Source organism: Myxine glutinosa, chromosome 6 (assembly GCF_964187855.1).
Source record: "Myxine glutinosa chromosome 6, kmMyxGlut1.1, whole genome shotgun sequence".
Taxonomy (NCBI): domain Eukaryota; kingdom Metazoa; phylum Chordata; class Myxini; order Myxiniformes; family Myxinidae; genus Myxine; species Myxine glutinosa.
In genome coordinates, this window is record NC_136266.1 from 177,841,621 (window position 1) to 177,856,668 (window position 15,048).

General features: G+C 44.6%; 1 protein-coding gene across 4 annotated transcripts in view; it reads left to right on the forward strand.

Annotated features, from left to right (window-relative positions):
* The window catches only part of SMG8 (SMG8 nonsense mediated mRNA decay factor), an 83,906-nt gene that overhangs the window by 38,327 nt on the left and 30,531 nt on the right, over window positions 1-15,048 (forward strand). For all 4 annotated transcript variants that reach the window (XR_013623914.1, XM_068118935.2, XM_068118937.2 and 1 more), the window contains exons 4-8: window positions 998-1,373; window positions 2,421-2,596; window positions 4,611-4,762; window positions 5,174-5,319; window positions 7,041-7,659. Coding sequence is in view for 3 of the 4 variants with exons in the window: in XM_068118935.2 (XP_067975036.2) it covers window positions 998-1,373; window positions 2,421-2,596; window positions 4,611-4,762; window positions 5,174-5,319; window positions 7,041-7,659 (1,469 nt within the window). In the remaining variant the exon portion in view is untranslated. The remainder of the gene's footprint in view (window positions 1-997; window positions 1,374-2,420; window positions 2,597-4,610; window positions 4,763-5,173; window positions 5,320-7,040; window positions 7,660-15,048) is intronic.

The following is a 15,048-nucleotide window of genomic DNA, read 5'->3' on the forward strand; positions in this document are numbered from 1 at the left end:
CGTGTAAACGGCAAGGCTCGAGGTGAGCGGCCGCCGACCCTCCTCAATCTGGTTCGCACGGCGGCATTGCTTCGTAGCAGCGGGTCGAAACTGCCGTCAAAGCTCAACTCAACTGCGGTGGACTCAGCTGCGGTGGACTCAACTGCGGTGGACTCAACTGCGGTGGACTCAACTGCGGTGGACTCAACTGCGGTGGACTCAACTGCGGTGGACTCAACTGCGGTGGACTCAACTGCGGTGGACTCAACTGCGGTGGACTCAACTGCGGTGGACTCAACTGCGGTGGACTCCTCACTCATCTGCCTAAGCAGTCCCTCCCAACCCCCTTTTATGAGGCGCGTGGCGATCAAGCCGCCGGCCTTTTGGAAACGCCCATCGGGTCGCTCTCCGCAGTGCCGATTGGTGGGCACGGGCTCTCTGGCTCTACCCTTGATGACGATGGGCGGGCACGCCCCTCTTCCCCGAGCTGACCACGCCGTAATGGCGGCAAATGCAGTTGGCAATAAATGCAGTTGGCAATAGAGGCTTTGGGAATGGGAATGAAAGGGGATCTATCTATTTGAATTTGGTGCAATGGAGTATTAATTAATGGAAGACAAAGCCTTAACCTAATACACAGAATAAGGAAATAACTACCAACAAGGAGGAAATCTATGATTGGCTAACGTGATTGTATATGACCTAACTAAGGCTAATCCCCGCTCTAGCAGGGAAAATGGCCTTTAAAATGCATGTTGTTGTTGTAAGGGACGCCCTTTGACCTTTATACACAACTGGAGGAAGGAGGGTGATATTTTACAATTTATTACACAATAAAAAAAACACAATTCTCATATCCACAACAATATATATAATATATATGTATATACTGTATATATATATATATATATATATATATATATATATATATATATATATATATATTATATATATATATTTATTAATTTTTTTATTTTTATTTTTCCCCTCATTCGATATTCGCTCTGAACTTTGGCAGGTTCCGACACAGCCGAGCCAGCGGCCAGCCCAGGCTCGTGCTTCCACAGCCAGCACCACAGCCATCTTGCAGTTTTGATGCGATGGCCGCTACATCAGAAGCTAGCTTGCGTGACTTTGTGTGGCAGCATGCTCATCTGGTGCTGACACGCCGAGGCTTTGAGGACAGCGTTGGACGCAACCCACAACCCTCGCACCTTGAGGTCCCAACGTTGTTGACTTGGGCGACGGTAGCTACCGTGCTTCGCGTAGCGATCTTGTCTGATCACCATAATCAGGTGGATGAAACTTTTGCAACTGCATCTACAGGACGCACAGGATCTGCTGATGATCCTAAATATGATTATGAAGATAACAGTGAAGAACTGGTGCATAAGGTACTTCACTAAACTACCGTTCTGGTGATGTATCAGCAACGCATTGTTTTATTGATAAGTGTGCTCAACTGTTGTACAAGTTCGTAGATATATCCTATTATGGTCCACCTAGTCTTTTGAAATACATGTGAAGTCACAGAAAAATAATTCCATGAAGAGGTCACAGATGCTGGGTTTATTATTTTTTTAGCTCACCTGGAACGAAGTCCGTAAACACTTGCAACTTCTCCGAAACAGCTGAAGGGATTGTGACCAAACTTGGCACAAATGATATTTGTTGTGTTGTGACTAAAGTTTGTTCACGGCATTAAAAAAAAAATCAAGGTTTAAGGGGGTTTACCAGGGTCAAAGTGGATCCAGGCTTGCCCCCCCCAAAATAGGTATTTGCTTTCTACTCAGAAACTACACACGCAATTTCGATGAAACTTCACCACAACCCCTTCATCTCCCGTGATGTACCAATGTTTATTCAAGGCATTAGAAAATTTGAGGTCTGAGGAGGTATATGGGGTTGGGTAAGGGGGGGAGGGGATGTTGGCCCCAAAATAGGTATTTTTTTGTTTGTTTGTTTAAAGTCTTATGATACATGTATATATTTATATATATATATTTTATATATATATATTTTATTTATATATATTTTATATATATATATATATTATATATATATATATTTTATTTATATATATTTTATATATATATATTTTATATATATTTTATTTATATATATTTTATTTATATATATTTATATATAGTTGGGGGATGTTGGCCCCAAAATAGGTATTTTTTTGTTTGTTTGTTTAAAGTCATGATTATGTTAGTATGATTCTACATGCTGCCCTGTCTTCTAGCAACCATTGAAATTGGTTTAGAATACCTTTAGTCGGTGCAGTATACTGTTTATTCTACCAGGTGAGCGTCAGAGGTATTGCCCGTATGTTTATGTATTGTTTTTTTTTTAAAGTTGAATTTTGCTTCATCCTAACACAGTTAGATATTTGAGAAGTGATATACAACATGATGTAGTCTTCTCTGTTTTGTGCGCAGATGAAGGATTTGGCCCAGTGCCTTGAGACCTTTCTGGATGTGGATGCTAAATTCTCTGACAGCCGTTGCCAGAAAGCCCTGCCATTGGCCCATGCTGCCTACCAGGCCAATCTGCCCCATCACTACACCAGCAGCGTACACCGCAGCCAGCTTGCCCACGCAGCACGTGTTTATCGGTCTGTGTTCACACCTTGTTGCTCAATCTGTACATCGTTTACTCTTTTCATTTATTACTAGAAAATGTGGGAGAGGGTGGGAAAGAGTGGGGTGAGGAGGAGTTGGCAAAAAGAACCTTATATTTTGCTTTATGACCACACACAGACACACACACACACACACAGACACACACACACAGACACACACAGACAGACACACACACAGACACACACACACAGACACACACACACAGACACACACACACAGACACACACACACAGCCCCCCCCCCACACACACACACACACACAGCCACACACACACACACACACACCCACCCACACACACAGCCACACACACAGCCACACACACACACACACACACACACACACACACACACACACACACACACACACACACATACACACATACACACATACACACATACACACATACACACATACACACATACACACACACACACAGCCACACACACACACAGCCACACACACACACACACACACACACACAGCACACAGCACACACACACAGCCACACATACATACAGCACACACACACAGCCACACACACACACAGCCACACACACACAGCCACACACACACAGCCACACACACACACAGCCACACACACACACACAGCCACACACACACACGCACACTCTTTTGTTGTTTTGTTCTGCCTGTGAGTTAGCACTGCCATCGTATGAGATAGCGCAGGTGACTGAACTGCGTTCGTAATACCTCGGCGCCTTACCGACACCTTACCACGTCGCTCACTCGGTGCTGCTGTGTCGTATAAAGACGTGTGTGAACACCGTGGAGCTGCAACAATGGTCCATCATGGAAAATGTCATCATATAATGCATAGATCGCTCCAAGCTTCTAATTTGAAAACAATAGCACCTACAAAAGTGATATATACAGCGATTTGCATGTTTGAAGATGAGGCATTCGATGATATGAGTGAGGAAAGTAAAAACAAAGAAAAAAATTCAGTGCTTTATCATACGGAAACTGTTGCGGCGTGCTTCAAGGCAAGGCATTGTTGAGCAGGCCAAAACAAAATGGTGGTTTAAGACCCAGTGAGGTGACAGAGGGCTGACCAAGATGGCTCGCTGCCATCTTGGTAAAGCTTATTTTGTTGTTTTTTGCGTGATGAGCATCCCCTGAATTATCCACACAAGAGGTGTTTAAATTTCCCCAAATACCCATTTTTTTTAGCTCACCTGGACTTTAGTCCGCTGAGCGTATGCGATCGAGCAGTCGACAGGTGTCAGTCATTCATTGAGTGAGTCTGTAAACACTTCAGTCATTATTGCTTGAACCAAACAGTCAAACACACAATTTTGATGAAACTTGGCCACAAACTTCATATCTGATGCCTAATGAAGGTGTATTTACCACATCAAAATCCACGCTCATCAAGGGAGTCGGTGGGTGGGGGAGGGGTTTGACCCCTACCCCCCCCTCCCCCCAATGAAACTTAACCACAACCTTCATCACCTGTGATGTACCAAAGTTTGTTCACGTCTTTAAAAAAAATCAAGGATTTGACCCCCACAATAGGTATTTATCTTTTCTCCGTTACATATTTCATGGGTCATCCACACCTATCAGTTGTTCCCTGGTTCTACCAGGTGAGCCCAGGGCCATTGCCCTTGTTTCACATTCATGCACTCCCTTAGATTTCCCTTAGTATGCATGCAAAGTTTGGGCCACCAAGTTTCATGGGTTTGGAGTTATGGAAGAGATACACACACACTGACATTTATTATTTTTGTCTCTCTTTCTTATGCTGAAATATCTATGTACCGATTCTTAAGATTTCTATGCTCAGTCATGGTAGTAATTTGTCTTTTATTCCTCAATTATGTACACAAAGTAAGGTGTGTGTGTGTGTGTGTGTGTGTGTGTGTGTGTGTGTGTGTGTGTGTGTGTGTGTGTGTGTGTGTGTGTGTGTGTGTGTGTGCGTGCGTGCGTGCGTGCGTGCGTGTGTGTGCGTGCGTGCTGTACAGGCAGCAGGCGCGTGGGCCCGCAAGCCAGTTCTATTTGAATAAGCTTCAAGAGGACTGTATAGCATTCTGGACTGCAGGGCACCAGTTGTGTGAGGAGCGCAGCCTTACAGACCAACATTGTATGCACAAGTACCATGTAGTTCCCCAGCCAGGTGAGCTGCCGTGGATTGTACTGTTGTAATGGGAGATTTGACCTGGCCACCCAGTGATTATTTTATTGGGACAGGAATTGTTAAAATTTTAAAAGTTAACATTTATATCAATCATAATTCCAACAATAATTTCTGGTGTTATGTTGGCAAATAAGGGTTGATTAACGGAGGAGAGGTTGCATGGAAGAGGAGTCAGGGAGTCTATGGGTTATTGTGTGCGGGTAGGGGATTGAAATGTGCTATTCTTGCCTACCTTCTTGGTAGACTGCTTAAAGTGCTGATGCATTGTGAGTTGAGAAATAGTTTTTAACTTTGTGAATTGTTAACCTTGCATGATTAAACCAATAAACCATTATTAACATGTCGTGCCATGTTAATGTCTCAGACATTTATACCTGTGATCCATTGCAGGTGAGCTCCCTGACCCTGATTGCATACCTCTAGTGTTGCCACACTGCAGCCGTGCTCGTACGACAGGCACCTGCAATTGTGGATACAGGCAAGCTACGCGCGATGACCCCTTCACCCTTCAGGCAGCAAATTGTGACTTCTATGAGGTATTAACTACAGTTCATGTTGATTTTCTCGTGTGTGTGTGTCGTGTGCATCCGGTGAGGCCTGTGTACATGGACATTGATTGTTTACTGGCCAAAGGTATATACACCACTGTGTAAAAGTTTTGGAATCATTGCACTTTCCTCTTCTGATACATCGGAAAACTAAAGCTTTATGTTCAGAGAAAATGCATCTTTATGAAAAAGAAAATCTTATTCAAATAATCAAATTAATACAGAATATGCCTTGATATAAACTAATAGTGAGTATGTCCACCTTTTTCCTTCAAAATCATTGAAATTCTTATTTTTTTAAATCTAAAGTTGAGGCTCGTGGAAGAACTATCATGTATAACAGATCAGGGTGTAACAGAACAAAAGGAACAGTAGAAAGAGGGGTAAACACCAACCAGCAGGGTTGGAGGACAAAATAGGAGACTTGGACAAACAAAAGGATGAGGGGTATGGGAGGAGGATGCATGGAGTGGACAAGGCGGATGCAGAAGCAAAGGAGATCTTGGGAAGGGAGAAACTTGAAATTTGGAAAGAAATGGGTTTGGGGTGGGTAGGGGAGTTGTGGTTAATGGGGCTTGAAAAGAGCATGGTTTTGGATTGGGGGATGGGAGGTGATCTGAGATGGTAGAGAACAGCTGCCTTGAAGATCTGGAAGGAAGAATGAGATTGAAGAGGATGTGGAAGTTAATTCCACACGTGGGGAAAAAGAGCAACGAATGAGTAGCGGTGAACAGTGATCCTTGAGCTTCCATTCAGGTATTTCAAGCATTAAGTTGTATTGATTAGCTCTAATGGTGAAACATGAGTATAGCTGTGTTATCGTGTTAGATTGTGGCTTTTCAGACCATTACTGCCTGTGAGGCTTGGTGTACACTACGAGACGCCCCCCTCGGGGTCACAGTATAACACAACGTGCTGGTGACATCACGGCATTGCTGCAGGTTGGAGGGCTCATTATAATCATCTTATAATCATCTTATTTATTCCTAACCACAAAATTTTCCTTTGAGCGGCGTTATAGTAAGACAATCGAGAATGTGCTTTTCATGGTCACAAATCGATGATTACCATGGCCAGAAATGGATATGATTACCTGCAGCCACCAAATGTAGGTGGAGGTTATGTTTTCACCTCCGTCTTTCGGTTTGTTTGTCTGTGAACAGGATATTTCAAAAAGTTTTGGACTGCTTCGGACGAAATTTGGTGGACAGGTTGGGTGTGTGACGAGGACGAAATTATTAGCTTTTGGTGAGTTACCAAAATTAGGAGATTGTTCAAAAGTGCTGATCGGCACACACCGTTCTCATTGGCTGATAACGCAGCTCAGAGAAAATTAGACACTGATGCACGTTTCCCGTTCTCGCATTGGACATTTGAAGCGCTTGACGGATTTTAATGTTTTTTTTTTTTGTTCCAAGTAGCATTAATCCAGGTATGACTGTACCAAAATAGCATTTCCATCAGCATTATTGAGGTGCATTGAACTGAGATTTCAGGAATCGGAAACAGTTTCGGTACACACTCGCGGCCCTCTTATGGAGTTTCAAAAAAAAATGGCGCTGTTATTGTCTTTAAAACGTGCATGCTATTTTTGGGCAGGTGGGCAGCAGTAGTTGTGGATTGGATAATAAAGTTGGTATTAATTGGTAGAAACTGAATCTATTTTAAGACTCAAATAATAATTATTTTTTTTTTACATTTCTATGCAGATGCTGGAAGAGAAGTGTTGCAAAAATCTCGAGCATTTTCCCTTCCCCGTGTTCCAACACAGTGGCGACACAGAAACACCCCCAGCTCCTAACCTGGTAGGCCACTCCCACAATGTCGATTCTGTTGGGAGTGAACGAGTTCAAGGGCCTCCCATGCAGGATGGTGCAGCTGCTCTTAGCTTGGTCTCCAGCCTCGGGCAGGCAACAGGTAGTCCCATGGTATCGCTTGAGAACATTCATGGCACAGGAGGTGACCTATCTGAAGCACAAGGTTGTGGGGGGCAGTCAGAAGTATTTGATGGTGCCACAGCTATAACAGACCAATCACAGGTCACTGAGCAAAGACCTTCCAAAATGGAAGGAGAGGCTGAAGTTGAGAATGAAAATGTGACCCATGATGGAGCTGCAAGTAAGATGAGACACTTGCAAGGAATGCTGCATCTGGGATGTCCTCCTGGTGTTCTACCGACATTTTCTTCTTGGTCACTTATTCGACTTGGCCCTGCCAAGACATACGTATCCACCACGGGCCTAGTTGAGCAGCCTGGATTTCTTCAAGGCTCGCATTTCCTCATGCCCTGGGATGTGCCTCTCCCTGGTGCTCGCAAAGCAGATGATGGTAAGCTTTTATTGCTTTCTGTTGTTGTTTGCTTCTTCACTCTTGATAATCTTGTATTATTTCATTTAATGATGATGTGTTTTTGGTTCCACACCACAACTGCTCATCACTGCAGCTGGATGCAAGGCCGTAAACTACATTGTCGATTGCCTCGCGAATGGCCGGCTTAAGGCTGAATTTAATATGGGGAACCACGAGCGTGATGTATGCGTGGTGGATGTGTCGCGTTTAACGAGCTCGTCTAAACACCTTGTGATCATAATTAGAATTTACTTAATTGAACCTCCAGGGAATATCATTGAACTGAAATGGTTTAGTCAACATGGCCAGACGCAGAACCACACACCTGTGTGTTCTTACAAAATAAGAACAAGTGATTTAAGACAGGGCTGTTCTGCACAAAGAAAACGGCACATCAACGGAATCCCGCACAAAAAACAGCACATCAACGGAATCCCACACAAAGAAAACAGCACATCAGTGGAATCCCACACAAAGAAAAGAGCACATCAACCAAATCCCGCACCAAAAAAACAGCACATCAACGGAATCCCACAAAAAGAAAAGAGCACATCAACCAAATCCCACACAAAAAAAACAGCACATCAACGGAATCCCATAAAAAGAAAAGAGCACATCAACCAAATCCCGCGCAAAAAAACCAGCACATCACCCAAATCCCGCACAAAGAAAACAGCACATCAACGGAATCCCGCACAAAAAAAACAGCACATCAACCAAATCCCGCACAAAAAACAGCACATCAACGGAATCCCGCAGAAAGAAAAGAGCACATCAACCAAATGCCGCACAAAGAAAAGAGCACATCAACGGAATCCCACACAAAGAAAAGAGCACATCAGTGGAATCCCACACAAAGAAAACAGCACATCAGTGGAATCCCACACAAAGAAAACAGCACATCAGTGGAATCCCACACAAAGAAAACAGCACATCAGTGGAATCCCACACAAAGAAAAGAGCACATCAACCAAGTCCCGCACAAAGAAAACAGCACATCAACAGAATCCCGCACAAAGAAAACAGCACATCAACGGAATCCCACACAAAGAAAACAACACATCAACGGAATCCCACACAGAAAACAACACATCAACGGAGCTCACACAAGGAAAACAGCACATCAACGGAATCCCACACAAAGAAAACAGCACATCAACGGAATCCCACACAAAGAAAACGAATACATATTCATGATGATGAACAAATAAACATGATACTTGGCAATCAGAAACAATCGAATTCCCCATCGGGCCCACAGCTGCACAAACATTTGTGAGATACAGAAGCGGCAGCAGGCAGAGATGCCGACGAGCATCTTGTACCGCAGGAGGACGTTCTGTGATGTCAAGTGTGCAGCCTCTCCAAAGCATCACAGTGAAGGAGCTGGGGCTCCCACGTCGATCGGAAGAATGGACGCGACAAAAAGCTGGAATTCATCCGAGTTGCTTTAATCAAACCAAACACTCAGGCACTTTCCAAAAGCCCGTTTATCGGGCAGCAATATATATACATATAGTCCTTGAGCCAGACCAAAAGTAATGCTCCGGCGGGGGGAGTAATTCTCATTATGATTTTCCATTAGACCAATGTCTCAAGTGTCAGAAAAGGTGTGATGGACATCTGAGAACGGTAGCTTAGTGCCCGGATGGACGCCATCTTTGAAACCACCCAGCTCGAAAATGCCCATTTGGTGGGGTACATTGTTGCACGTGTATCTGGACTTCTATACTAGCTATCGATGTGCGGTTGACGACTAAATATACGTCCGATGTGTACCGTCTAAATAAAAAATAATATGAAGCATTTTGTTTTAGATTAATTATTATAAAAATCAATTATCGAAAAAAAATCATATATTTTTCAATATTTTATTATTAGACTTGTACTTTTTTTAGTGAAACAACACTGGTATGATTTTCCAAATTATGCATTGTGCTACACCGTTTATCTGTCTATAAAAATAACTCAAAAACTAAAACATATCATCCACCACGAGTTTACAACAAATAAATGTAAAGAGGCATAAAATGACTTAGGCCGCCGCTGGCATTATCTATTCTGACGATAACGCAAGTTAGGAATGTCGTACGGAGAGGATTTTAACACCATACGATATCTAATAAGCAGGCGGAAATTGTTACATAGGAAATCTGCACTTTGGTGGCCATCTTGGATTTCAAAATGGCCGCCAATTATATTAATTATTCATTACTAGAGTTTGGAAAGACGTATGGAGCTGATTTTAACACCATACGATGTATATTCCTAATAAGCAAGCGGAGGTATCATTGAACATGTCATGTTTTAGTCAAATAACACCGGTATGATCTTCCAAATTATACATTTTGCTAAACCGTTTATCTGTCTATAAAGATTTTCAGGCAATTTGGCCTGCATTATAATAGAGAACAACATATGCTATACAATATACAGTGCACACAAAGTTAATCATCAGAGTCGCCATCAGAGTCATTGGCATCCTGAGCCACGATAGCATCATCCTGCACCATGTTGGAGCATCCCTGCAGCTTACACACAACAGTGCACTTCAACCCATTCAGTATGCAGGAGCAATCTGACGGTCGACACGTCCTTCTGCATGTGCATGAGATGAGATTCAAGACGACATCTGGAGCTGGTAGACCCGCCATCCATCGGATTGTGAGCGAACCGCCATCATCGAGTTCCCAACCATGTCCTGCTGATGGTGTTGGGACGTCTGGTAGGTTTTCAAGGCTGCGTCGCCAGATAGCCGCCTGATAGTTGGCCCTAAGCGTATGCTGCATCAAGGAGTCTTCACAAGGCGGCAATTGTCCAGATTCGATCTGGCCCTTCTTTGCACAGAACATGTGATAACGGAGCGAATTAACACCGACGATCTTCGTGTTCTTGGCGTACAGCTGACACGTGAAGGCCTGAATGCTATTGAAGACGTCTGTTGGTACATTCCACGAAGATCCCAGATCTGTGAATGCTTGAAGATACAGCTCATTCGCTTGCACAAGCTTCAAAGCCTTTATCTTTCCTTGGCTAGCCAGAGCACTCACAGTGTCACACCCGCTCCATGCATGAAGCCCTGGCAATGCACTGCACTGCAAACTCCAGACCCCAATACCGCAGCCAACTTTCCAACGTCGATCATTCTGACTCGAACCTTTGTTCCTCGTCTGATGAAGAGCTGACTATCGATGGTTCTGCTGAGATGAAGACTGATGATCAGAACGTCGGTGTCATCTGCCACTAAGATGATCGTCTTGTAGTGGGTAGCGGCGTGCTTTGCGTGGAGAAACATACGCGTGTCTGCTTCCTCGTGGCTACATTCGAGTGCTTGCACCAACTTCCACCTATCGCGGGTCAGTACCAGACATTTTTCACCACAGGTGACATACAGTGTTCTGTTGCCTAGCTTTTCGCGATTTGTTTCATGTTTCCACGACTCCGCCAGAAACACAACCAGTTTCTCCTTTGTCTGGCTGCAAGCAAGGAGACGCCGCCAGTTCATGATTTTGTGTACGGGTCTGATCTCGCTGAAACTGATGCCTTCATTTGAACCGCGGTTCACACGCTCAGCTGCTTTGATGGATTCTTCTGTGTATGTGTCAAAGACAACATCGATGCGCTCACTGCCTTGACCAGCGTGAAGCGCTGCAGCAAGGATGCGGTCAGATAGTTCTTCGAACGTGTCGTTCTCGCCATGCATCTTTTGTATGAGAGCCATCGCATCAATTATTGTTGCACTTCGCTTGTCAACGTTCTCGGCTGGTTCCACAAGACCTTCCATGTGTTTCGCAAGTGCAGCTTTGTTCGTTTTTTTCATTGACCCATCAACGTTTGCCAAAGACCATGGTAACGGCCCTAGTGGGTGACAAAGGACAAGTTGCATGTCGAGGTTCCTTGTCTTGGCGATGAGTATCATGGTGGCAAACAGTTGTCTGTCAGCTCTCAGGAAGATCTCCTTGTTTGTGCCCTTCACAACTTTCTGCTTGATCTTACCAAAGGTCTTCAAGTTTAGCTTGTTCAATGTGTCATGAAAGCCTGTTCCCTCTTCAAGACGTTTCTGGAAGCTTTGATACGCCGCTTCCCCCTTTTGCAGGGTGTTGAGTAGGTCATTAGAAACGTCCTCCCTCGCAGCCGCTCCGGTAGATATACTGAGAAGACATGACGGATCATCGGCGAATGGATTGGTCCAGTCGTTTTCCAGTAGATCACAGATAGCTGTGACGCCAGACTCATCACGTTTGATGCGAGAAGTAGACAAGTCAGGGTGCTTGGCGTGAGATGTGTCGCTGCCATTCACAAGGATAGTTTCTCGTAGTTGCCTCAGTGCAGTAGCCCGATTTTCTGCAGTTAGATAGTATCGTGACACAGCCCCTTGTCGAAGACTAAAACCTCGTGTTCCTCCAGCTGTTTGCGTATCTTTGTTTACTGTTTCTTCTGTTGTCTGATCAACAGCGATTCTGGCAAATGGATTCCCTGGTCTAAGCTGTACGGAGAAGTAGCCTTGATTGAAATGCCTGTACAACTCGGGGCATGTTTCGTGGAGTTGCATCATCTGTGCATAGTACACTGGTAGGTATCTAGCATAGTTCACCTTGTTCATTGCGAAACACCAAGGGATCACTCTTCTGACACAAGCCAAGTGAAGCATCCAGTCGCCTTCTCTATCCGCACGAATCAACCCCAGCAGGGTCTCTACCATATCAATATACATCATCCAGAAGCGAGCCAGGTCTCCATGTTTGGTTCGCAGAAAATGTAGGTATTTCGCGAACATGTCAAAGCTCTGTACACATGAATCATCATCGAGAGCAGCAGCGAGAGTCTCGTGGCAAACATCCTCCTTGATGCTGCGAATTTTGAGGTCAGTGCTTCGAATCTGGGGTTCCTTGTCAGGATGATTGCTTTCTATCCACACCTGGAAGCCCTTCCAAATGATGCGCATTAGTGCCTCGTACATCAACTTGTGGAGTCGCACAGCACGGTTGTATTGCTTGCCTTCCAGAACCCTGTTGATGGAACCTTCAGCGATTACTCCTGACTCAACAGCTACATCCCGAAGGCCTGCATCTCCAAACATTTTCCCAATGCTCGACATGAAGTTACAGATGGTATGGAAGTTCCCCATCATGAGCACGATTCTTCCATATCGATCGACATCTTTCCATGCTATTTCGGTCGCCTTAGCAAATAGTGCCTGGTCTAGCACCACCGGTATACGCTCAAGCTGAAGTGATGACATGATGTTCAGAGCTTCTCTGAGGATTTCTTGCACTGTTGCCATATCTGTGGCAGGCGCGTTTATAGTCGGCAGGTAGCCAACTACATCTTCCGTCACCTGAACACGATCTCTAGTCATGATGTTGAAACCAGTCCACGAACTGATTGTCTGGTCGCATGGTTCCAGCATGCGAGTCATAATCCATACGTGATTTCGGCGCTGCGCAAGGGATGTTGCGCCTGCAAGAGTGTCAGAAAGATCTGCAGGCTTGATTGCAGGTGGGCCCTCTCGTTTCCCACCGCTGTATATTGGAACTAAATCGCTGGATGACGGGATAGATCGCTTCTTATCTGCTTTGGATACTGCCGATGGAGGTTGGGGCGGCAAACACGACTGCGACTTCGGTTGGACGATGATACCGTTGACGCGATGCGATGTTCCGCCACCACTCAGCGATTCCTCTAGCCTGTCGATGTTATCGAATGCTAATACAGTCGGGACCGAAGGGTGCACATGTGACGGAAGTGGTACTGTATCTTTCTCCACACTTGCTAATTTGTCTATGCATAGCGCTGTCTCGATTTCTTCCAGAACTGTGTACGAACATCCGTGCCCGAGTCGATTCAATATTCTGATGACCTCTGTATTACCGGTGAGCGTTTTCATGACCCACGGAAGTAGGACATGCTTCGATGTTCTGATGGTACCCCGGTGTACAGCATTGATGATATCTTGAGCCATCGACCATACCAGTGTGTCGGCACGCGCAGAGCTACCCCCACTCCCGCAAATCAAAGTATGCAGAAATACACGAAGAGAATCTGGTATCTTCACGTAATCTGAAGTGAGTTCTGCTGGCTGAGGCGGCCAACGTTCATTGTAATGAGCATCTTTGATCTGGTGTCGCAGTGAAGTAGCTGCACGCACAATGTTACTTTCACCGTCCGTTCGTTCAAATGCTTTCACTTCTGCTTTCAGGTTTACGCACTCTGCAGCAATCTCTCGCTTTGTCAGATTATCGGGCATCAAGTATACACGGTGTTTCACATTGAAGAAGATGAGCGATTCTCCAAACTCTCTTTGTAATGTGCGCTGCAGATTCTTCTTGATGGAGTCACGAACATCAACTGAAAATGTATCTGAAGACAGGATATCTGTTGCAACATCAACTATTGGAACAATCCTCGGGTTCAAGAACAAGTCAGTGCGAATGAAATTGAATATACATCGTATCATTTCTTTTTTCTCGATATTATCTTCAATGTCAGTTTCTACTTGAGGTTTTTGGGGCCGTGTGTAGTTTCTATAGCAGGAGAAGTGGTAGTGAGCCTCAGCTGCAACCATATCTCGTGTAGTCAATGCCAAAACTCTCTCATCATTGCGAGCTGTCGCAGCATCTCTTATTGTCTTATCTGCTCGAAGTTCAACAGCCAAGACAACTGTTTCACGGGTACGACTGCCTTTTATGAATTTTGAAGCACGCTGGCAAAAAATGCATTTATCATCGTAGACCGTTGAAGTTGCTCCTGTCTCTTCCCGTGATGATCGCCGTCGCACCGCATCGCCAGTATCAACTGAAGAACTTCTAGCTGCATTGGTCAAAGTAGCTAGGTGGTTTTTGTGAGTGAAGTCTGATCTACAAGCCCTATGGTATAATATTGGAATATTAGGAAGTTCAACTGCGCCTTCTTGGACTAGCTTTAGAATTGGATAAAAGTTTCTAACTGCGGCTGCGTCACACAATGTCTTCCAAGAACTGTTGCCCGCTGCCTTGCTTAGTTCAGAGAGTGGCGACTTCTTGCTGCACAGGATGCACTTTCCGGACTCAGGTTCAATCTTCGCCCGTTTCGCCTCGACACCGGCCATCTCAGCTGAAAGATCAAAAAGACTGACGTTAGATTACTCCGATATCCGAAAAGCTCGCCAGCTTACATAGACATACTCATCCAAGTCAGTGAACATGTTAGATGGCGCCACAATACAACTATATAATAGAGTTGTATGTGGCGCCATCTAACATGTTCACTTTTAGTTCTTAAGCCACCCACCCCCCCCCCCCCCCCTCAGAAATTAATCAGGTCAACGCAACAAATCTCAGACTGAGATATAGAATATAGAATATAGATATAGAATAGACTGACGTCACT